At 32.8% G+C, this 25,838-nt stretch overlaps 2 protein-coding genes across 2 annotated transcripts; one reads left to right on the top strand and one right to left on the bottom strand.

Annotated features, from left to right (window-relative positions):
* Positions 1-1,135: 1,135 nt before the first annotated feature.
* LOC143051400 (uncharacterized) lies at positions 1,136-5,299 on the bottom strand. The gene is made up of 3 exons (XM_076224317.1): positions 4,925-5,299; positions 4,296-4,333; positions 1,136-1,990 (listed from the first exon to the last, which is right to left on the bottom strand). The coding sequence occupies exons 1-3, from the start codon at positions 5,208-5,210 to the stop codon at positions 1,223-1,225; spliced, it is 1,092 nt and encodes a 363-aa protein (XP_076080432.1). The 5' UTR covers positions 5,211-5,299; the 3' UTR covers positions 1,136-1,222.
* Positions 5,300-6,618: 1,319 nt separating this feature from the next.
* LOC143052824 (uncharacterized) lies at positions 6,619-25,818 on the top strand. The gene is made up of 10 exons (XM_076225931.1): positions 6,619-6,758; positions 15,699-16,136; positions 16,659-16,874; positions 17,234-17,530; positions 18,017-18,199; positions 18,555-18,716; positions 23,471-24,004; positions 24,375-24,584; positions 25,282-25,368; positions 25,698-25,818. The coding sequence occupies exons 1-10, from the start codon at positions 6,716-6,718 to the stop codon at positions 25,733-25,735; spliced, it is 2,208 nt and encodes a 735-aa protein (XP_076082046.1). The 5' UTR covers positions 6,619-6,715; the 3' UTR covers positions 25,736-25,818.
* Positions 25,819-25,838: the final 20 nt, after the last annotated feature.

Below are 25,838 nucleotides of genomic sequence, written 5' to 3'. Positions count from 1 at the left end.
GTTCATAAAAATAAATTTGAGGTCAAGGTCAAAGGTCAAGTTCTAAATTTTGACTTTTCATTGTTCTGATATCTCTTCCGTAACCGTAAAAGAAAGCATCAAATTTATTTAACTTAATTGCTCGTTATATCCTAAGAAAAATTTGTCAAATTTTAACGGAATCAATTCGTAGACTCCATACTACAGTTATTTCCCCTTCTGAATTTGACAAAAGTTATACATCAAATACCACATGAATGGTAAGTAAAACATACTTTAGGTATGTGTTTATGAAATCCTGGTAAAGTGAATGAAAATGAATTTGAGGTCAGGGTAAAAGGTCAAGGTCATGTTGTATGTTTTGACTTTTCAATGTTCCGAGATCTCGTCTGACAATCTTAGAGATATATTTACAAAGAACTAAATGCTTTCCTCATTGGACTGAAGATATGATACAATTAGTTTGAAACAATCCAATGAAATCTTTTAGGAGTTATTGTCCCTGAAATGATTCAATTTAAGGTAAATTTATTATTTCACCAACATTGTACATGATAAAGCCATGTTATTTTTTTTTGGCAAACTGTTGGTTGACAGATTGATAAAAAAATCACCCGTAAATGACCTTGAGTAATCGGAAGAAGCCATTTTTGCACTTGGAAAAGTACATGATAAATAGAAACTAATACAACAGAAGCTCTTTATTAGTATCTTGTTCGAAACTATGTTAATGTTTAGTATTATATGGTATGTTTTTTTTAAATGTGTATACATTATACATAAACCTATCAACAGAAACTGGAAGTGACCTTCACTTAACATGAAGTACCTAATATAACAATTATTATAGGGGGAAAGTATATAGAAACCATATATTCGAAATAACATCAGAGAAGTGGTGTTTATTTTTTAAGTAATTAACAAGCTCTTCGTGTTGTTTAATGAGCCCCGTATTTTGATGTAATATGATGCAAACTGAACATAGACAGAAAAAAATATTACAGTCAATCCTTAAACAACATTATTGGTGAACGTATGGATGGATTTTTGAAGAATAGAGAATAATGAGCAAAAGGTGCAGAAAAGAGGGCAAGAAATAAATAATAGAAACAAATTAGCATAAATATTACAGAATACAGAATATTTTTTAAAATATATAATACAGAAAAGTGGTATAAAAATCAACGGGTAAAAAATAGTTGTGTTCATCCATCTAGACCCTCGATTATGTGGTCCATTATGTCTAACGACCAAACTTTTTAGTATACTTGTTTTGTTTTTGGTTTCTGGGAGATTTGATTGGATTGACTTCCAATTGTCTCGGTGCATTTCTGTTAATTGTTAGTAGTTTGATAACATACTCCATTTTATCGTCAATTTGATCAAATCTTTCATCATGAATTTTCATATTTTTTTCCATATCTTTGCGGAGTTCTGCCGAAATCTTCTCTCTTTCTTGACGCCCAGCTTTGAGGTGCACCTGAAGTTTTCCAACATTATTACGAAGAGTCATGATATCATTATTCTTTTCATCTACGGTTGCTTTAAGTTCCTCGATTTGGTCTTCTAATGTCGCGATCAAATTGTTGTAGTGTGTCGCCTCTTCGGTCAGTAATTGAATTGTGGTAGTCTGCTCTTCCATTCGAAAAAGTAGTCCTTCGGAATCAACGTGACCCCTTACATCATTCGGAAGCTCTTCCAGTGGACCATCAACGGCATCTTTTCCAACATCTTTTCGATCTTTAAATAACTTCGGTCTGGGCTCGACAGTTTTCCCCTTTTCTTTGTCTCGCTTTTTAAGTTCGTCTTTTATATTTGACGCTTTCTTTTCAACTTCTGCCAATTGACACCGTAACGAATCGATTTCCTCCTTCAAATTTTTTATATCATCCGATTTGGTTTCATTATCAGATTTTATCTTCTTGTACTTAGTAGAAAGTTCAGTGTACCTCATTTTGACCAATTCTCTCTCTTTAATTAATTGAATTATCTCTTCCTTCCGGTCATCAAACTACAATGCAGATAAAATTGTTTTTATTATTACATTATGAAAAAGATCACACAAAAAAATCAACAATTTGATAGGTACACAGCAACTATGTGGTGTTTTGCGCTTAAATATACCAACGAAACACGCATAACTCCACCCGCATTTGCAATGCATCTCCAAAACAGCTGCACAAATTCAATTCTTATGAAATTCTAAAAATTCAGGTTGCTGCATATATAAAGTGCTTTGAAAATCAACCACTTTTTGTAATGTATAGAAACATTAACAATCTAATGTAAAGGATGTTCGCCTCTTTGTTTAAGAAATAACACTAGAACACACCCGCACACCCGCGAAATCGCAGGCATTTATAGCGCGGTTTTAAAGTATGTAAAGTGTTGTATGATGATTTTTGGTGAAAGATTTAATGAACGGAGAACTTCAGGAAAGGTATCAAAAGTCAAAGGTACTTTTGGACAGGACACTTGTTTTTCTACCCCTTCTCTTTTTCCCCCCAAAATTCCCATTTTGTTGTTTTCTATTAATTTCAATATGAACATTCATTACTATAAATAAAGTGTATTTGCTTTTTACTATCAATTCTCAGATTACTAATCAATCCACGGTCATTGATATATTTATTATATAGACCCTCTCTATTTGAATAATATAATTAGTGACCCGATGAATTTTTGTAAAAGATTTTATGACTGGAGAATTTCAGAAAAGGTATCAAAAGTCATATAGGTACTTTTGGGACAGGACAATTGGTTTTTTTTCTAGCCCGGCTCCTCCTTTCCTTTCCAAAATTCCCATTTTTTGGTTTCTATAAATTTCAATAATGTAAGCGTTTATCTGTATATCATGAACATTCATTACTACCCTCTCTATCTAATAAACTCTGTGACCGCCGTGTATAGTAAACTTGAAAAGGATAGCAGAAAGCAAATGAACTTTATTCATAGTATATGTATGTGGAAAGTATAAAGAAAAAAAGTAAACCAGAAGTTTAGTGTGACTTAAATTTTCCGTCCAATGACGGCAACAATATCCGGACGCATTTTTTTTCCGTTTTCCTCTCAAAATAACCCAGACGGAATAATCATAAGCAAGGATGACTTTAGACAGGCAAATAAAAGAATTGGGAGTTTTACATGTTTGAAGGCATCCCCTCTTTTCGTCAGTGGCACAACACAAGAAAACAAGAATGTGTCCATAGTACACGGATGCCCCACTCGCATTATCATTTTCTATCAGTAGACCGTGAAATTGGGGTAAAAACTCTAATTTGGCAATTAAATTAGAAAGATCATATCATAGGGAACATGTGTACTAAGTTTGAAGTTGATTGGACTTCAACTTCATCAAAAACTACCTTGACCAAAAACTTTAACCTGAAACTTGCACTATTATTTTCTATGTTCAGTGGACCGTGAAATTGGGATCAAAAGTCTAATTTGGCAATTAAATTAGAAAGACCATATCATAGGGAACATGTGTACTAAGTTTGAAGTTGATTGGACTTCAACTTCATCAAAAACTACCTTGACCAAAAACTTTAACCTGAACGAACGAACGAACGGACGGACGGATGGACGCACAGACCACTATCGTAGGTGGGGCATAAAACTATATAAAAACAATATGAGAAATAGCAAATAGCAGAACCTAATAACAGGCTCTAGACTTAGGACAGGCTCGTACATAATGTGGCAGGGTTAAACATGTTTGAAGTCACCAACCCTCCTCCTAACATTAGACAATTGTGTAACAGTACATCATAAAAAAAATATAAAAATCAAATGAAAAGGGATTAACTTATCAGATGAATGACAGTGTATTTATACATCCTTACACAAAAAAACAAAAAAACAACAAAAAACCCCAAGAAAAACAAAAAGTACAGATCTGAGAGTACTCGAAATTATTGACAGTTAGTTCAAACCCAATTACACACAATTACAAACAAATATGTATTTAACACTAATATTCAATCCAACGTCAATGAAATTAGTTTAAGACGTCATTAACAGTCATGACATTTGCAATGCCAAAATATCCGTATAATTTATGTACAATGTACCGACTGTTTGAAGTATCATGAATATGCATATGTAGGCCGTACGATGACCTGTAAAAAAAATTGTACAAGTTTAAAAGTTGTGTGCTCAAGATTTAAAGTTGTGCGCACAAGATTTAAAGGCACGCGCACAAATATTCTAAATTTCATCATTGGCACTTAAGGGGCTCCGTATCATTTAGTCTCATTTTTTTTTAAATAACTCAGCACAAGTTTTATCACAAATTTCAGTATTATAATGCTTACCACAAAGAATGAGTCCTCTTTCTGTAATTGGGTTTTATCTGAAACATAAGAATGAAAATGTATTTGCGGCACCCAGTGCAACTTTAAGATTTTTTTTTAAATGTAAAGCATTCAAGGGGATATTTTTCTAATAACGATACAAACTTTGTGACTTAATTTTACTAAATATGGATAATGAATATTCAGAAATTGATTTAGCATGTTGTATTACTTGGACTACAAAAATGCATTTATTTATTAGTGGTTTGACTTGTAAACACAAGTTTCTGTTAAAAGATTAGAGAAACATGTACTAAAAAATAACATTCGGTCCCATTCCTCAATTATTCAGTCTGTATACATGTAGTTGTACGAATCACAATAAACCATTATAGTCTTGCAATATGTTAGGATTTGTCTTGTTGTTTATTTATTTTATTTGATGTTTTGTATTTTCTTTTGTCTATGTTGTGAGTAAAATTTAAAAAAAATATAACCGACTGATGAAATTAATACATTAACTTGAACTGTAACGTAGTAAAATGGTGTGGAATTTTATAAATATTTTTGTTAGAATCTTTGAAGACTAAACAGAGTCATATAGTAGTAACCAAATCCAAAATGCTTTAAATATTTGTTGATTTTCTCACCTTTTCGACAGCAAACATCAGTTTGTAGTATTTTGTCAGCCACGTGACCGTTTCCAGATATTTTCAGAGCTTCAATCAATGAATCAAACCCACCGCGCTTCATCAACAATTCTAACAAAATATGACATTGTGTGTCCAGACTTTTTTCTGCTAGTATCTCTGCCTTTTCCTCCATACGTATAGAGTCCGTCTCGATTAACTTGTCCATTACTTTACTCAACTGAGTGATGTTTTCCTTGAAGAAAACAAGATTTCTTTTTATACGTTTTGCAGACGCTGCGTCCATTTTAGTTATTGATCACTGCAGTAAATATTTCCCCTGTTCTCTTATCCAGATATCTAATATTTGTGACCTGAAACAAGTCCAACAGATATTCTAACTGAACTTCCGAAGACCTTAAACATTTCATAATTGTCTTTGATGTATTGTTTTTGAAATTGTTTGGCTTTAAATGTGTGTGTATATACATTAAATTGAAAAGAAATTGTTAAAAAACGAGTTTTAAAAATAAAGACTAATTTGTAGCAAATTAAATTATTGCATTGTCATATGAAATTGGAAAAACCTCAGGAGGCGTAAGACACGTGATCTATTGTCATTTCAAATAATAAAGGAAGACATACATGACTACAAAGTATACTGTTCTGTAGTATAACAAAAACTTGTATTATAATTAAATTAGAATAATTACAGTAGTTTCTAGTAACTTGTAGATAAAATGTTTGAAAACTATAAATAAAAGGTGAAGTAGGATAAATGCCACTGTGACTCAACCCTAACGACATGCACTTTTGAATCAAAAACATTTGGTCGGCAACTAAGAGTCTCCAATAACAGACCGATGTTTGTACAGACTTTACGTTCATCGTGTGGATCATGATCTGTTTACCCCTTCAGAGCACCTGAGATCACCCCCAGTTTTCGATGGGGTTTGTCTGGCCTTGTCTTAAATTTTCTATGTTGTCTCTTGTGTACTATTATTTGTTTGTATGTCTCTTCCTTTTTTTTCGCCATTTTTTTTTTTTTTTTTTTTTTGGATAAAATGGCTTGAAAGATAAATCCTTAGCCCAACCAACTTAATCTTGTTAGATTATAGGTATTGTGACTTTCGAACATTTATTTCCTTTTGAAACATTCTCAATGACATTAATTATGTTATTCACAAAACATGTCATATGTGCAATTTTGACTTAATTACCAAAGACTTGTTACTATTTAGTCTTGAAATACATTTTAATTCCACGCAGAAATTGATAAAAGTAGTAATATTTGCTTTATCTCTAACTTTGTATTATAACAATAATGAGATAGGTATCCGACAACCTAGTATTTATAGTACGTAAATGACAAGGAACATCTGCCTCCTATTCTCTTTTATTTAGCCACAACAGTCATAACTTCGGAATGAAAGCATCCTACTTGCAATGTAAGACTCATCCTATCGCTATGCATTACAAATATATCTTTTCATTCTCTCTCTCTCTCTCTCTCTCTCTCTCTCTCTCTCTCTCTTTATATTTAGAACTATCCCCCATAAAGATCAGAACACCTGCTTCAATGTATTTCCTATTAGCCACAACCTCACTATCTTCCGACTGTCGTATCTGCTGTGTTAGACACGTTGTTATCTCCCTTTATGACGAAGTCAACTGCTATCATTATATATTATCAATGTTATTTAGATATGACCACTACAGCTCAAACGAAATTATTTGTTTGAAAATCTTTTTTTTTTTTTTTTTTTTATACCTTTACGAGTTTTATCATAATTTTGGAATATTTTTATTATTATGTCTCTATACAGATTGTTTTTATTCTGTATAGCATTTTCGGGTAAGTTCGTACCATTTATATAACAGTATCGTGTTGCTTTCAATTTTCACAAAGAAAGGAATGTAACTACAATGTATGTTTTTTATTATCATCATATATATATATATATGAAACATTGAGAATATAACAAAAAGTATATGAATTAATTTATCAAAAGATAAAGAAATCTGAACTTCCAAGTTTTAAAAGGAAAAGGGAAGTATAGATTGATACTGAGAATTATCTTAGATGCTCATAAAAAATAACAAGATTGTTATTGGCAGGAAATGGCCACAGCATTTATTAACAGATATGATATATGTACTATTATATGAAATGCATTTTGTGATATGATATATGTACTATTATATGAAATGCAATTTGTGATATGATATATGTACTATTATATGAAATGCAATTTGTGATACATGTAGATCTATGAACTAAAATTAACTGATAAAAATGCATATGTGTCTTTGAAAATGTTATATGATGATCGCCGAATATGTTTGAGGTGGCAGACCATATATGAAAAGGGGAAGTTCAAGATAAGCTATTAGCCCTGGAAATCAGAGGCTAATGCTATCATACGATTACAATAAGTCTGTAAACTGCAAATATGTTATCTAAGCGCAGCGAAATCTGCCATAAATCAAGCGACTAACCCTGGATATCAGAAGTTATCGCTACCAACGCAAAGTTTACATGTTTGAATGTATAAATAAAGTTCTTTCTCAAGTTATCCATTCAATTTCTATATGCATGTAAGTCCACTCCTCGTCCAGGATTCGTCTTTTTTCTTGAATGACCGTCTCGTCATTAAAAATTTTGTACATCTTTCCACATTGAGTGATGGTTTAATCGATGTAGACAATACAATTCTGAAATAAACAAACAAAACCAAACAGCAGTATCTTCCGTAGGAATTGCATTCTTCTAATTTAAGGGAGGGTGGGCGGGTTTTAGAAGATAAATCTATGGCTAAAAATGCGTCTGCTTTTCCTAAATGTCGACGTCAAAAGGAGGATTATGGGTAAATCAATCACTTGCAAAGATCGATAATCCAACAAGAAACCAAATACTATTACTTGACGAAGTAATATAACGACGGACAGTGGTATGAGCACTACCGATAACTGATTTAAAATTTAGATTTTAAATCCTATTATCTTAGATGCTCATAAAAAATAACAAGATTGTTATTGGCAGGAAATGGCCACAGCATTTATTAACAGATATGATATATGTACTATTATATGAAATGCATTTTGTGATATGATATATGTACTATTATATGAAATGCAATTTGTGATATGATATATGTACTATTATATGAAATGCAATTTGTGATACATGTAGATCTATGAACTAAAATTAACTGATAAAAATGCATATGTGTCTTTGAAAATGTTATATGATGATCGCCGAATATGTTTGAGGTGGCAGACCATATATGAAAAGGGGAAGTTCAAGATAAGCTATTAGCCCTGGAAATCAGAGGCTAATGCTATCATACGATTACAATAAGTCTGTAAACTGCAAATATGTTATCTAAGCGCAGCGAAATCTGCCATAAATCAAGCGACTAACCCTGGATATCAGAAGTTATCGCTACCAACGCAAAGTTTACATGTTTGAATGTATAAATAAAGTTCTTTCTCAAGTTATCCATTCAATTTCTATATGCATGTAAGTCCACTCCTCGTCCAGGATTCGTCTTTTTTCTTGAATGACCGTCTCGTCATTAAAAATTTTGTACATCTTTCCACATTGAGTGATGGTTTAATCGATGTAGACAATACAATTCTGAAATAAACAAACAAAACCAAACAGCAGTATCTTCCGTAGGAATTGCATTCTTCTAATTTAAGGGAGGGTGGGCGGGTTTTAGAAGATAAATCTATGGCTAAAAATGCGTCTGCTTTTCCTAAATGTCGACGTCAAAAGGAGGATTATGGGTAAATCAATCACTTGCAAAGATCGATAATCCAACAAGAAACCAAATACTATTACTTGACGAAGTAATATAACGACGGACAGTGGTATGAGCACTACCGATAACTGATTTAAAATTTAGATTTTAAATCCTATTATCTTAGATGCTCATAAAAAATAACAAGATTGTTATTGGCAGGAAATGGCCACAGCATTTATTAACAGATATGATATATGTACTATTATATGAAATGCATTTTGTGATATGATATATGTACTATTATATGAAATGCAATTTGTGATATGATATATGTACTATTATATGAAATGCAATTTGTGATACATGTAGATCTATGAACTAAAATTAACTGATAAAAATGCATATGTGTCTTTGAAAATGTTATATGATGATCGCCGAATATGTTTGAGGTGGCAGACCATATATGAAAAGGGGAAGTTCAAGATAAGCTATTAGCCCTGGAAATCAGAGGCTAATGCTATCATACGATTACAATAAGTCTGTAAACTGCAAATATGTTATCTAAGCGCAGCGAAATCTGCCATAAATCAAGCGACTAACCCTGGATATCAGAAGTTATCGCTACCAACGCAAAGTTTACATGTTTGAATGTATAAATAAAGTTCTTTCTCAAGTTATCCATTCAATTTCTATATGCATGTAAGTCCACTCCTCGTCCAGGATTCGTCTTTTTTCTTGAATGACCGTCTCGTCATTAAAAATTTTGTACATCTTTCCACATTGAGTGATGGTTTAATCGATGTAGACAATACAATTCTGAAATAAACAAACAAAACCAAACAGCAGTATCTTCCGTAGGAATTGCATTCTTCTAATTTAAGGGAGGGTGGGCGGGTTTTAGAAGATAAATCTATGGCTAAAAATGCGTCTGCTTTTCCTAAATGTCGACGTCAAAAGGAGGATTATGGGTAAATCAATCACTTGCAAAGATCGATAATCCAACAAGAAACCAAATACTATTACTTGACGAAGTAATATAACGACGGACAGTGGTATGAGCACTACCGATAACTGATTTAAAATTTAGATTTTAAATCCTATTATCTTAGATGCTCATAAAAAATAACAAGATTGTTATTGGCAGGAAATGGCCACAGCATTTATTAACAGATATGATATATGTACTATTATATGAAATGCATTTTGTGATATGATATATGTACTATTATATGAAATGCAATTTGTGATATGATATATGTACTATTATATGAAATGCAATTTGTGATACATGTAGATCTATGAACTAAAATTAACTGATAAAAATGCATATGTGTCTTTGAAAATGTTATATGATGATCGCCGAATATGTTTGAGGTGGCAGACCATATATGAAAAGGGGAAGTTCAAGATAAGCTATTAGCCCTGGAAATCAGAGGCTAATGCTATCATACGATTACAATAAGTCTGTAAACTGCAAATATGTTATCTAAGCGCAGCGAAATCTGCCAAATTGGCGGTGCTGCGACAATTTTAGCCTACAGTTAAAATTTTCACAGAACCGTCAACCGCCAATAAAATTGGGGGGAGCTGCGCATAGCTGTGCCATTTCAAGCAAAATTTGATTAAAACAATTTTCTGATAAATGAATATATGCCATTATATGGTATAAATTGTAAATTAATAAGTAACTATTTGTATTATTTATAAAATAGCCCAATAACTCCGAAGTTTCGTTTAACTGTTCACTAAGATCATATATAGGCATTTGTTACGGACAACGAGTCAACTATAAAAATTCAAAGCATGGAATAGTCGTATGGAAAAGTAATGCTACCCGTCTTACTAGAAATTATTGTTTCTAGGCCTCCATGTATTAAGTTCAGAAAAAAATGTTCTTCTCTTTGTTAAATACACCCCATCTTCTGCTAGAGACTCGTGTTTAGCTTTTATGTAAGGATATCGAATGTAACATCCATGCTTTGTCATGTGGACAACAATGAAGCTGTTTAAATGACGCCTGCATTTGTCCATACATTACAATTCCCATTATTTGAAGACCGTCATTGCAGTCTTGGCAATAGAACTTGAGACCAAATAAAGTTGTATCAGGCAAATCAATATATAACCTTGACATAGATTGAACAAGCTAATGATGAAAGTAACCTAATTTGATATTTTATATATATCATTTCCCAATGTGCACTATAATATAGCTGGGAAGATCTTAAAATCTTCGCATTATTTTAATGCGATTCTTTACCTTATCGATAGTTAATCCATCGGTAAAAACAAACCTACCATCAAATTTTCACTCCCGACCTTTTCAAAGCCAAATAAGCTCCTCCCGGTCGTTGTGTTGCTACCAAAATCACATTCTTAATAATTGACGACCTATCCATCCAAACCCTTATAGGAGAATATACACACAATTTTTAAAAATGGGAATTCGTATATGTAACGCAAAAATGCACCCGCTTTCAAACGACCTAAATATTTTTTATCGGATAATCCATCCACGACACAAGCTATCTCCATACATAAATATAGAAAGATGTGGTATGAGTGCCAATGAGACAAATCTCCATCCAAGTCACAATTTATAGAAGTAAACCATTAAAGGTCCATGCCTATGTTGAATAAGTTCGACGAACAACGAGAATATTTAATACCTAAAGCATGTATAGATATTTTGAGTATTGCAGAAAATTGGTATTTAGTCAAACTAGCTAACCAACAAAAGACGAAATAGCGGTCCACCTAATACAAGTCTATCTGGCAATTAGCAAAGCAATAAAAGCCACTGGACATATACATTTGTCTAATTGCGCAGGACTGTGACAGTCCTGAGTGTGTATAGTTAACCCTCTACCAAACTGATCAGTCTTAGATGAAACCAAATGAATTTCTACATATTTCTTGTAAATTTGACATCATTTTGTTTAAAGCATGATTTGTAGAACATGCATTGCTCATATTTTGAACTATCAACTCCCCAACCATGCATAAAAAGACCACGTCAAGCCAAGGAAAAACCCGCCTGGAATAGCCTAGCTTTGTATGCAGAACTTCATATACCTGATCATATTGACAAAATACGATGCAATATCTCTCTTAAAAGTCAACCTAGTGTCCATCTGAAGCAACCTTGAACGCTCAAAACCATCGCTTACTATTATTTTTTAGTAAAGTCTTCATAATCATTTAGCTTATTGTAAATGCTTAAGCCTGATCAAGCCTGATCGATGTGTACGTATTGTTGAATGAGCAAATCCTAATTTAACATATATGCAGTAAGAGCAACAATGTCCAGCAAGGACGAAAGCTATACTTTGGCAATATCGAAATCTTTCCTGAAACCATTTAACAAATTTAAAGCCCGGATAAACTTTTCTGTACTATCAACTACCGAATTGTTTATTTGAAAGTATATTTCAGTTTCGAAATGACCATATGAAAGTTCATATAAGGAATGTCTGGTATAATAAATGCTTCCGGTCCCAATGTACGGGAAAGGATCACCCGAAAACGAGACAGAGAATCTGCACCTGCATTACTTGAGCCTGGAATATACAACGCTCGAATCTGAAAATATTTACTCAGTAGTAACAATACTAGAGGACGAATCAACATCCTTACTAACTTTGGTTTTGATATTTGCTTGTTAATTATCAAATATAGTGCTTGGTTTTATATATATTCTTAATAAATAAAAAAAAAAATTGTTGCTAAATTGAGAGGTTCAAATTAACATTTAACAAACATTTAATAAGATTAAAAGTATCCGATCCCAGCTCTGGATTGATTTTCACATGATAATACGAACTTCCGTGCTTAAGACATTAAATTTATTTGCCGTAGTTTTTAACCTTCATATGATAACCTTAAGCCAAAAGTAAACACCTCAGCCGGAGCTAGGAATCTACACTTTTGTATAACCCCCAAGTTACATTCTTTTAATTCAGTTATGTTTAATGGAGTCCACCCTTTATCCAATAGATGATACATCAGTTTGGATTCGAAATCAATACAATCCAAATTCTATACAAAAATAAACATAAGATAAATATCACAAAATTCTCAATTTGATATCTCTTTAAATCAATTGTAATTGCATTTGCTAAAAATTCACTTCATATTTTGCCCAGTATACGAGTTCGTACTGGTGGGATACTGCAACGAGTTTCTTACACGTGCCTTTTATCTCGGTCTAAACTGAGGCCTAGTTTGCTTTAATCTTACATTTTGCCTGCCTTCAGAAAACAGTCTTGTCTGGGGCACTGAATCATAAGTGGGTGCTGATCAAAGCATCTTAAACAAGAATGAGTAAAAGCACATCATTGATTCACGCATGAACCTTGGTAATTGAATGCGTAACATTTTAAGCGCCCAATGCTTATTGCCATTAACAATACTAGATGGAGGATACATATTGAGCAGCCATAAGCAAGGTCAACGACAGCCTAAAAACCAGCTGGATCCTGTGACATTCTGAGACGAAATTGTTCATTGTACGACTTCCATCCTAGTGCTGACCGCTTACCGCCTAGTCGAGTGAGCAGTAGTACAAAATATACTAATATAGACTAAAAACGCATCTGTCCAGTTACACAATGTACCTATTGTGTAAATTTCTTTCTTTTTTTTTTTTTTGCCGTCTTGGTTGTATTCCGGGGGAGGGGGAAGTAACTGACTATCTTTTCGGGTATAACTGTGCCGACAGCACTTTCCAAATCATACCCTGTAAGGCCTGTTCTAACCAGAAAACATTGCAAAACATACCCTGTTCTAAACAGAAATATTGAAAAAAAAATCACCTGTTCTAGACACGTTCGGAAAATGTATACCTTGTTCATGACAGAGACCTATATTTTCTAGACTAGTTCAGAAATATAAAACCTGTCACCAAACAGTTTAATAATGTAAGCAAAAACATACTTGTGTCAATATCCAATATCCAATCTGTCCTTTTTAAATCGATTGTTTAAAAATAAACCTGTTCCCGACAGCAGGGCATAAAAAGGCAACCCTGTTCTAATCAGCAAAACATGAAAATAAAGGGCCCTGTTTTTGTTTCACATTCGTATATATAAAAATATAGGAAGAACACCCCCCCCCCCCCCCACCCACTTCCGGGGTATCAAAAGTTCCTGTGAAATAACGACTTTCTAATTACCCCCAGAAGAGGCCTGTGAATAAAGTAATGGTAAGGCCAGATCAACATATTCTCTTGAAATGTTTTAACTTAATATCGACATTTCTTGCAAGCTCATCATTATCCTTACTACACGGAGATGGGTTTTGAAAAAATTGGAAAATTACCTGATTATCATCAGCAGAACTAGAAGTAGCGGTCGTGAATACCGGAGCCATAATCATAGACATAACCTCTGAACTGTGTAAAGTTGTTGCTACTGGACCCTCTATAGATCTGTTAACACCCGAATCTCCATCAAGTTTGAACGCAAAAAAGTTTTCTTAGCCGATGTTGACCACATTGTCGCCTCTTCCTACCAGATACCCTAAGCATTTTAAACTGAAAAAGACATGCTATGATAAATTATGTAAATATGTATATGAACATATAAGAATTAAAACAATGCAAAAGAAACAAACAAACAACAAAAAAAACGTAAAAAAAAAACCCAACACATCTGCTGATTCTGCTGTGGCCGATTGTGTCTCCGAGCACGAGAAAAAAAAATTGAATATAAGATTTGCTAATGGCTCATCCATCGTAAAACAACAATATTTTTTATTTTGTATTCAATAATCCAGCCATCTTGACATTTTAACGTGCGTCTCTAATCAACCAAAATAATGCTAAATTTAGATTAAGAAGTTTGCTCTAAATTTAAACTAAATTTAAATTGTCAAAATTGCATATCGGAAATAAAAATTGGGGGCAATTCAACTTGTGAACAAATACATTTTATGCCGATATGGATTGTGATCGAGGAGCCAATATGAAAGAAAAAAATATTGTTTAACAATACACTGAAAGCACTTGCAGCGTTTAGTATTCAGAAATATTATTTAATCGACCTGTCCTTAGTATTTTTACAACATGGTTTTGATATGCATATCTATAATACTAAAATTACGAGGTCCAATTTGTCAGCCGTCATCACGTAAAAACGACGAATCAAAGAATTCAATTTTATATATAACTAATATAGTACAAAGGTGTAGATTAAAAATTACACCACTCCAGGCCCTTTTGTTTTCCACGTAATTAATATTGCCAATAATTAAAGAAGTTCCGGGTCGAGTCCGATACCGATACCAATAGTATATTCACCTGTTACCGATTACCTTATCTGTACGTTCCGCATCTGACAGGCGCACCACCAAACGGTGTATTCAGGATTAATATGCTATATAGTATTACACGGGTCATAATCACAGGGTTGACACTACTTAATTGTCAAATTGTTACCTATTGTAACAGGGTTGACACTACTTAATTGTCAAATTGTTACCTATTGTAGTATTTTAATCAGTTAGACTTTCTAAGTTAACAATACGAATACTAAAAATCTGGACTAAAATAAGGCGTATAGGTACAGTTTTCAATTTGTTAGCGGGCATGACGTAAAACAGCGAATCAAAAAATTCAACTTTATTTATAACTAATATAGGACAATGCTGTTGATTAAAAAGTACTCCATTCCAGGACCTTTTGTTTTCCAAATAATTAATATTATCAATAATTGATAAGTTCCAGTTCGACGGGTTCAAACAGAAAGATTTGAAAGCAGAGAAAACTGTGTATCTAATTCTTTTAATCGGCATGACTTTATCAAATGACAATACTAATACTAAAATAAGGCTTGCGCATAGGTATAGACTTTAATTCAGTCACGGACCCGCGATATCACGGGTGTGTTCTAGTTTATGTAAAAAATGTTGTCTTTAAGCCATTAGAGGTCTATTACGATTATAATTTATTGTTATGTTTATCTGAAACGTGAGAAACAGTGACAAAAATATATTTGAACTTCTTATAATTCCATATATCCTATATACATGTACCTTATGCTTTTCAGTATGTTTTTCAAAAGAAACTTCACAGAAACAAAGACCTGTGCGAGTTAGATCAAAAGCTAGTAAAAGATTCAATATGCCGATGGGAATGCCTAGTGGAGCCGGCGGCGGTTTTGGAGGATCAAGTTCAATGGGCATGCCTAGTGGGCCCGGAGGAAGTCATGGAGGATCTAGCCCAATGGGAGGACCTTTCAATCATGGTCAAATGTCTAGTCCAGGAATGGGAAGTATGATTGGTGGCGGAGGTGGCAGTCCAATGCAAGGACCTATGACTGGAGGTGGACGTTCTAATAATCCGGCTATGTCAGGACCACATTCTCCAGGTCACACATCAATGTTCAGTGGATCAAGTTTTGGTTGTGTACGTCATCAAATTGTGTGCCCACGATGGTGCTTAATCGTTGATGAAATGGGATGTCACTCCTGTCCGTGTGGTCCTGGTATGTTATTATATTTTGGAGTGTGTACGAATTAATATTGATTTAACTTAAAAAAATATGTTTTCCATGTATTTGTTATTTTTATTCAGCTCTGATTTATTTCGATTTATGACGATCACTCCGAAATTGTTCATTTGTATATGTAATATCAGATAGAAAGCACAATTAGTTATTTTCTGAACTCTCTTGAATCTTCTAGAATAAAAAGTATGAATGCAATCTACAATCATGCCTTTTCCCACCATTACAAAATAAAGACATGTCTTACAACTATAAGATACGATGTTCAATCTTTTTTAACAGATACTATATATAATATCACAAAATAGATTTCATCTGTTGAAAATAATAATCCTGCTCTATTCATCTTTCTCTCATTTAGTGTGTATCGATGACATATGAAACAGACATTGTTCTAATACAAAACATATTGTATGAGTTATTGTTAATAACTTAATTATCACAAAGAACTGTTATCATTTAGTAAACGAAATTGATATTTTTCTGCTCTTTTTTAAAAAGCTGCAGGAATGGCGTTACCCAAAAACAATATGATGTCATCTATCATGTCGTCAACAACAGGAAACTATCATACAGGCAGTTCAACAACCGGAAACGGAAGTGGAGAAAAGCAATGTTTAGGACAAATATTATGTATGTCATCATGTAAAAATTCCTACACTTTAGGACCGGTTGGACATGATGGATGCCGTTCGTGTACTTGTGAATCCGGGTCAGGTAAAAAAAGTATGGTGTGTCATGTTGACCAAATCTTATTATTTCAAAGTAACATAAACAATATATTCGTCACCTAAAAACATCACGTAAAAATGGTGAACAAATCAATTCGTTTGTTCCATTAACGGTTGATTTATATGAACTAGTGAAGAGAACAATACGCATATGAGCTTGTCCTGTTGTTAACTCTACTTCCAGTATAGATCATAGTTACATATAAGCGTATGCTATCGACTTCAGAAAGTACAATCGTTTTTAATAACCGGCTTCAAAAAGGAGCAGATAGGTCAATAGTTTGTTATTCATTATTTTTGGGTAGGTGTTCTCCATTACCAATCATCATTTTCTCCTCATTTAAGGATATGGATATGGAAGTGGTACCTCTGGTGGATATACAGGTAGTGGAGGTTCCGGTGGTGGTCCAAGTTTTTTAGGAGGAGGATATACTGGTGGGGGTACAGGCGGTTCTACGTCAACTCACACTAATAATCATCAGGTCTCAACAAACCAGGTGAAATATGTCGTACAGAAACAGAGGGAATGTACTGCACTGAAACTATGTATACAATCATGTGACACCGGGTACCAGTTGGGTGCAGTTCAAACTGATGGATGCCGAGAATGTTTTTGTCCTCCTAAGAAACAATATGTTTATGGTAATATGTAACATATAATACAACGTTTATTGGGAAATTATATGAAACAACGCTTTGAAATACCAAGTGAACACTATACAGAAATGATAAAAGAAAATCAACAACATTGTATAAAATGATTGTCGAAAGACAAATAAAGCAAAATAGTTTTCCAAAGGATTATATATAAATAGATTCACAAGTATAATCGTTGCCAATGCCGACTGTATACGCCTGCAACCGAAGAACGTGTATGTAAATGAATTAAATGTTGAAAACTATAGGTTGCCATTAATCTGTTACAAATTACAAATGTTATGCTGTATTGAAAGACATAAAAGCCTAATGGTTCAATCATTTTCAATTAAGTGTCTAAACTAAAGAATGGCATAAACCTTCGCCAAAATCAAAAGCTATACGACATTGTAGTTTATTAAACCTGGTGTTACCAAATGCAAATCGATTCAATGTGCATTTTGAATTTAATTGCTTTTTTACATTTTTCAGTTCAGCCACAAGTTGTCCAACCTCCAAAGAAACAGTATGTATACACAACTCAAGTACAAACATATAAACCAGTCGTCAATACATTTACATGTACCAGTTCATTCAACTGTCAATACGGGTGTAATGTCGGATACAAGTGTGGAACCGATGGCTGCCCAATCTGTGAATGTATTCATCCGCAAGGTAATAATTAGAGAACGAATTATTGGTTTGCAAGGGCGAATATAAAACATATTGCATATGGTAAATAAGAATCATATTTATAGAGGGAGTTGCTTATAGTTTTATGTCATATTTTGTATACAAGAGAGTTTTTAAGAATGACAATCTTTAATTTTAACATTCCACTACTGTGAACATTGACAAATACAGAACTGTTATATAATTCTTTAAATCAATTGTTTCTTTCAATTTGTTAATTTATAAATATCACATTGTCATTTAATGGTCAAGACTGAGAAGATAAGACGATATTAAACCGAATCCATCGAACACGCGGTACTTCTGTCGAATTATAAACACTTATCTGTTTTATTAGTTGTAGGACTTCAAGTAACAGAGGTAAACAGACCACAAGCAGTACAGTGTACTAGTTCCTTCTCTTGTCCCAGAACTTGTCAACTTGGATATAAATGTGGTACAGACGGTTGTCCCACCTGTGAATGTCTTATTGCTGTTCAAACCCATTTAGTTAACACAGGTACATGTAACACATTGTAAATTTACAGTCACTTGTCGTACAATCTAATTAAAACCGATCCCTCATCGCTCCTGTTTCTGATATGTCGCGTGGGAGATCTAACGAAACCCGCTTTGAGGTCACATGTGAGTGACCTCGTAGGTGTGTCTTTTTCGACCAATGAAATTGAGTCTTCCCCGATCTTGGAAGTTTAACGTAAGGCAAAGGGATGTAACTCATTTTATTTACGACGAAATCGTCAGTCAAAATAATTCATAAACTTTTTTGATTGGCTTATTAATAGGTCGTCAACTCATTTGCATATCTTTATAAATTCATAACTTTTAGTTCACTCACATGTGACCTCAAAGCCGGTTTCGTTAGATCTCCCACGCGACATATCAGAAACAGGAGCGATGAGAGATCGGTTTTTAATTCCCACGCGACATATCAGAAACAGGAGCGATGAGAGATCGGTTTTTAATTAGATTGCTTGTCGTATTGCTGTGCAGTTTTGTCCAGACTCAGATTGTTAGCACAGGTAGAAATGTGAATGTTTAATCGCTCTCTATATTTAGGTTATAACACAGAGATATACAAAATTAGTATTTTGTTAATCAAAATTCACTACAGTTATAAAATTGAGATGTTGATACGAAATTAAACTTGTTTTCTAAGAATCCTAAAAATTTTGAACAATCCCATATAAAAAAAAAACAGGAAAAGGCAAAGGCTTATAGCTTTCCATCCTCAGTTGTACATAATATGTAAGCGTCGTCTTATCATTGGGCAATATAGATATGAAATATATTGCATGTAAACATATAGGCAACACAAGGTACTGGTATTTATGCCTTTTTCGAATGTCCCTTAATATCTCGTACTCTCTTAAATGTCCATAACATCTGGCATTTTCTAGAATCTGTCTATTATCTTGTATCTACTAGAATTTGCGTAACATCTTGTTTTTTTTCTAGAATGTGTTACATCTTGTATATTCTAGAACATGTATAACATCCTGTATATTCTAGAATGTGTCTAAAATCGTGTATATTCTTGAATGTGTCTAACATCTTGAATATTCTAGATTGTGTCTAACATATTGTATATTCTAGAATGTGTCTAGGTGTAATTCCACCATTAATTTTCCCCTATTAGTCTTTGTTAAATTGTCATTTCAAAAAAATGTACAGGGTTTACCTTTATTTCAACCAAAGGAATACTTTGCATGAATAAAGTTTAACCCTTTCAAGTGCTACAGTGTAAATTTTACACTACATTTCATTGCATATAAGAAAGTAACCATCACCGGAAGTAAACAACCCAAATTTTACACTGGTTAGCTGCTTTGGTAACTATGAAACCTTAACTTTCCACCATCAAATAAAAAAGAATGATGCTTTCAGACACCCAACATACATGTTTATGACTCAGAAAAAGAGGTAGGGCCAATATGCCGAGGATTTTTTTCACAGAAGGGCCAATTTCAAAAAGTGCCAACAGAGTAAAATTTCCTATAAAAACCAAAAATAAAAATGCTTTTTGATCAATATCTCGATTTACATATAGTATGATATGTGTGATCAATAGTTAATTTAACCCTAAAAAAGGATGAAAGTCCAATATCCGGATTTTCGGGTGTTTTTATGTGGAAAACAGGGAATCCCCCAAGAAGGACATTTCAAACCAAAGAAAAGTTATGCTTTTTATGACTGTTGTTATTCATACTACTTTTTACTTCAAAAATGAAATTGGTTTAGTGTGTTCTTATTACATAAAAAACAACTTTTTAAAGAAAAAATTGTAACATCGATAAATTGTACCAATATAGTTTCTAAATAAGAGTCATAATGATAAGAATCGCCGTAGCTTCACCAGTAGAGCACAGTACTACTAATAAATGACGGTTTTGAAGAAAGGGTTCGAACATCGCTAAGAACTTTTGCATTTTTTTGTGTTGTTATATTAAATTTTAAAGTTTCTATCATATTTTTTCGGTTGTTTGCTTGATTCATAGAGTCATTTTGGTTCATTTTGACTATTCAGTTAGTGTACTAGTAAATAATTTAACGTGTATCAAAGAAAAAACAATGTATCGCTTATTGTGTGCAATCCTATGACTGTCCATACTCTTGAATTACTTTCTATTCATGTGTTTACGTTATTACATATATCCAAGGGACAACTGCCGTCAAACTGATGTAGGTGCCTGTACATAACCAATAACACGAGAATTAATTCTATAGAAATTAAGCCTACATGTTGCGGGTGTAATATACACATAACTTAAAATAAGGCCATTGTATACAATTTTCATAACAACAAAACACATTTCGTCGAAACCTTTTTTGAACATGGTATTATATGTAACAAATGCAGTCAACAACAATTTTGTCGCCAAATCACAAACTGTAAAGATACTAGTACTGAAATTTTTACCACCGTCTATACACGGGTACATAACTCATCAGAAAAATAAAAAAACATAACAGAACAAATCAATTACACTACAAATCGTGATTGTAGGTAAAACATCAAGAAGCTGTTGCATCTGTATCACAACGAAGGGCCGATTTGTTAAAATTACAGAAAAGGCAATACAACATGAAGTAGTAACACAGGGTGATCTATGACCAACTGATGTAAGATGTTCTGCGGTTAAAATATATACATGCACATGTATTTTCTTGTCTAATCTTATAGACGATAAAACCTTAAAAGACCAGGACAAATACTGTGTAACAGATATACATATTCAGAATGAGAAAATCACGATTTGAATTAGTTCGATATCATTTGGCTCCTTGAGAAGTTACATGGTATGGCACCTTGCATAAAGGATGTTAATAATAAAATAAAATCAATATTAAAAAATCAATAGTCATGGCCTTGTTTTTGTAGGAATACCTGTTCAAGGTATGAAAATAAATGATGTGACGTTTTTTTATGTACTATAAATAGCATCTATCGGGCTATTTAAAACATTATTTACCTATCTTATCGAATGAAACAAATTGCCGACAAATTGTCCCTACCTGTTTAAGTGCATTGGAATGCGGGGTTAATTTTCTACAACTGTCAAATTCAAGGGAATATTTTTTAGACCCACTTTCGTATGCAACCGGATGTGATATACCATGATTTACACCTCTAACATCTTGTATATTCTAAAATGTGTCTATTATCTTGTATTTTCTATAAAGTGTCTAACATCTTGTATATTATAGATTGTGTCTAACATATTGTACATTCTAGAATGTGTCTAACATCTTGCTCATTCTAAAGTGTGTCTTACATCTTGTACTTTCTATAAAGTGTATAACATGTTGTATATTCTAGATTGTGTCTAACATATTGTATTTTCTAAAATGAGTCTAACATCTTGTATTTAATAGAAAGTGTCTTACGTCTTATACTTTATAGTATGTTTCTAACTTCTTGTATTTTCTAGAATGCGTCTGAAATCTTGTACTTTCTAAAATGTGTCCAACATCTTGTATTTTCCAGAATGTTTCTTACATCTTGTATTTTCTAAAAATGTGTCTAACTTCTTGTATATTTTAAACTGTGTCTAACATCTTGTACTTTCTAAAATGTGTCCAACATCTTGTATTTTCTAGAATGTTTCTAACATCTTGTATTTTCTAAAAATGTCTCTTACATCTTGTATATTGTAGACTGTGTCTAACGTCTTGTACTTTCTAGAATGTGTCTAAACATCTATTTTTTCTCTAGAATGTTTCTAACATCTTGTATTTTTTAAAATGAGTCTAACATCTTGTATTTAATAGAAAGTGTCTTACGTCTTATACTTTATAGTATGTTTCTAACATCTTGTATTTTTTAGAATGCGTCTGAAATCTTGTACTTTCTAAAATGTGTCCAACATCTTGTATTTTCTAGAATGTTTCTAAAATCTTGTATTTACTAAAAATGTGTCTAACATCTTGAATATTGTAGACTGTGTCTAACATCTTGTACTTTCTAGAATGTGTTTAAACATCTATTTTTTCTCTAGAATGTTTCTAACATCTTGTATTTTCTAAAATGTTTCTGACATCTTGTAATTTCCAAAAAATGTCTTACGTCTTATTCTTTATAGTATGTGTCTAACATCTTGTATTTTTCAGAATGTGTCTAAAATATTGTACTTTCTTAAATGTGTCCAACATCTTGTATATTCTAGAATGGGTCTAACATCTTGTATTTTCTAAAATGTTTCTGACATCTTGTAATTTCCAAAAAAATGTCTTACGTCTTATTCTTTATAGTATGTGTCTAACATCTTGTATTTTTCAGAATGTGTCTAAAATATTGTACTTTCTTAAATGTGTCCAACATCTTGTATATTCTAGAATGGGTCCAACATCTTGTATTTTCTAAAATGTTTCTGACATCTTGTAAGTTCAAAAAAAATGTCTTACGTCTTATTCTTTATAGTATGTGTCTAACATCTTGTATTTTTCAGAATGTGTCTAAAATATTGTACTTTCTTAAATGTGTCCAACATCTTGTATATTCTAGAATGGGTCTAACATCTGGTATTTTCTAGAATGTGTCTAACATCTTGTATTTTCTAGAATGTGTGTACCATCTAGTTTTTTCAAAAATGTTTCTTACATCTTTTATTTTCTATAATGTGTTTGAAATCTTATACTTTCTAGAAAGTGTCTAACATTTTATATTTTCTAGAATGTGTCCTACATCTTACGTTCTAGAATATGTTTTAACATCTTGTATCTTCTAGATTGTTACTTACATCTTCTGTTTTCTAGATTGCGTCGACTGTGATGATATAGACAGATTTAAACAACACTATGTCAGACCACAGAAACAGTATGTTGTCGTCCAACCTCATACAGAATGTACTGATTGCGGTACCCAGGTAGTATATCAGAAACCTCAACAACAAGTCGTCTACGTTCAGAAACCACAACTGCAAACCGAATGTTCAAATTGTGGTACCCAAGTTGTATTTCAAAAACCTCAACAACAAGTCGTATACGTGCAAAAACCACAACCACAGACAGAATGTACAAATTGTGGTACCAAGGTTGTATATCAGAAACCAAAGCCACAAGTCGTGTACATACAGAAACCACAACCACAAAAAGTGGTCTATGTTACACAGACTCAAACAGAAACATGTCATGGATGTGAAACAAAACCACAAAATGTGTACAACAGACCAAAGCCACAACAACAAATCGTTTACATTACTAAACCAAAGCCTCAGCCGCAGAAAGTTTACTTTACACAGTCACAAACAACTTGTAATAATTGTGGAGAAAAACAACCACAAAAGAGTTGTAAGTACATCTAACTCGATTTGATTTTAATCATGTGTGTAAGATTAGAAAAAAAGGTATGGGAACAAACGAAATTAGTTTTACTTTTATTTGTCTGCTGGAAACTTGTAATTGGTACAGTGTTCACTACAAATCAAAAAGTATTCTGTCTCAAATTCAATTGCAGAAATGTTATAAACAATTCAAATTATTTGAAAGATATCTTTAAATATTATTAACACAATATATGTTTCCCGAATACAGCACATTCTGAATAACATTCGGATTAATTTTTATCTACATGCTTTCATGTGCTTGAAATTTGGTAATGGTATGGTTAACTTTAATACATGTAACTTATGTGTAGAGACAAACACTATATTTTATTCAGTCATTATCGGACATCTTGTATCCAATGGTGGAACAACTGGAGGAAGAGGATATACCAGTGGTGGCGGTGGCTCATATATAGGTGGTAGTAGCTCATATTCTGGTGGCAGAGGGTCATCTTCTGGAGGAGGTGGATCCCACTCGGGTGGATCATTCTCTGGAGGAGGTGCAGCGATGATGGGTGGTGGATCTACGGGAAGAATGAATTCAGGTATCATTGTGGCAATACGATATTTTATGAATTCTTAGGGATGTTGATATATATACATATGTTCACTCAAAGACATGAGCTGTAACAAAAACACAATATAACATGAAGTATATGATATATCACTCATTTTAAATTGAAAGAAAAAGAAATGCGAAATGAGTTGGATTAAAAAAACAACAACAATGTGCTAGGTTTCAACCGCCATTTTACTCGTAAAATGCCGGTACTATGTCAGGAAATGATATTTGAAATCCAGTCGTTCCTTTGGTTGATAACATATAACTTTTAACTTAGTCGGATGATTGTTTATACATTTATACTGTAACTGTAAAATAACCATATGATTTTTTAATATATTTACGTCCATTTTCAACATGTCATCATCAAGGTTTGTACGCTTATAAATTATATAAGTAGCAAAATCATTCTCAAATCACTTGTATTAGTGTCCCGAAAAACATATATGTAAGCTATCACAACGATAATATTTATACAAATATCTAAAAAAAACAAAGGAAGTCCATTAAACAGTCAAAATCAAACGCTATCAGCCAACAAAACAGAAGGAAATAAACTGTCGTATAGGCATTTTTAGAAGTAGTGCTTTATTAAATATTCGAACACACTGTGAAATACACTCTTACTGCACGTGTAAATTAGAAGTCGCAATAAAATAAGTTGTGTATAAACTTTTCAGCCAATTGTCCACCAATGCCTCACGACTGTGAACCATCGTGTATAAAATATGACGAACCACATTGTCGGAGATGTGAATGCGAGCAACGTAAGTAACTGTTAACATGGGAGTTCATATACATATTGGTCACTTTTGCTGAATAAAATTATCGATTTTATATCTGAATATTTTTTTCAAATGAAGATAATATTCCTTTGTTTGAATTAATACAATAACAAGGTTAATTTTTCAAAAAGACGTATTTGAAACTAAGTTCAATAAATAACGTTTTTATTTTAAATTTTGAAATAGAATCTTATAGTATATATTGATTTCAAATTTGTAAAATATATTGACGTAGGAGAGATTGTTTCATAAAAATATAAAAATAAATGATGTATGAGTTATGATTAATATCAAATACTCTTATTTTGTAGCCTACCCAAAGTTTTCTGGCTTGATGAAAGGAAAATAAAGACATAACAAATATGGAATATACCCTGACATATAACAAGTTAAAGAACAGAATATTTTTAATGATAAAATCTATGATAGCAATTGTTATTTTACTTCATCAT

The sequence above is a fragment of the Mytilus galloprovincialis genome, chromosome 11 (genome assembly GCF_965363235.1).
Source record: "Mytilus galloprovincialis chromosome 11, xbMytGall1.hap1.1, whole genome shotgun sequence".
Classification (NCBI taxonomy): Eukaryota; Metazoa; Mollusca; class Bivalvia; order Mytilida; family Mytilidae; genus Mytilus; species Mytilus galloprovincialis.
Note: the sequence above shows the minus strand (reverse complement) of the source record. Positions and strands in the feature narration are given on the sequence as shown.

Coding starts and splice junctions, on each gene's coding strand:
- LOC143052824 (XM_076225931.1), top strand. CDS start 6,716: ATGTCTCTATACAGATTGTTTTTATTCTGTATAGCATTTTCGG. Junction 18,717..23,470: donor AACCCATTTAGTTAACACAG/GTACATGTAACA, acceptor TCTGTTTTCTAG/ATTGCGTCGACTGTGATGAT. Junction 24,005..24,374: donor AAAACAACCACAAAAGAGTT/GTAAGTACATCT, acceptor TATTTTATTCAG/TCATTATCGGACATCTTGTA.
- LOC143051400 (XM_076224317.1), bottom strand. CDS start 5,210: ATGGACGCAGCGTCTGCAAAACGTATAAAAAGAAATCTTGTTTTCTTC. Junction 4,334..4,924: donor TGATGTTTGCTGTCGAAAAG/GTGAGAAAATCA, acceptor CTTATGTTTCAG/ATAAAACCCAATTACAGAAA. Junction 1,991..4,295: donor AAGAGGACTCATTCTTTGTG/GTAAGCATTATA, acceptor TCTGCATTGTAG/TTTGATGACCGGAAGGAAGA.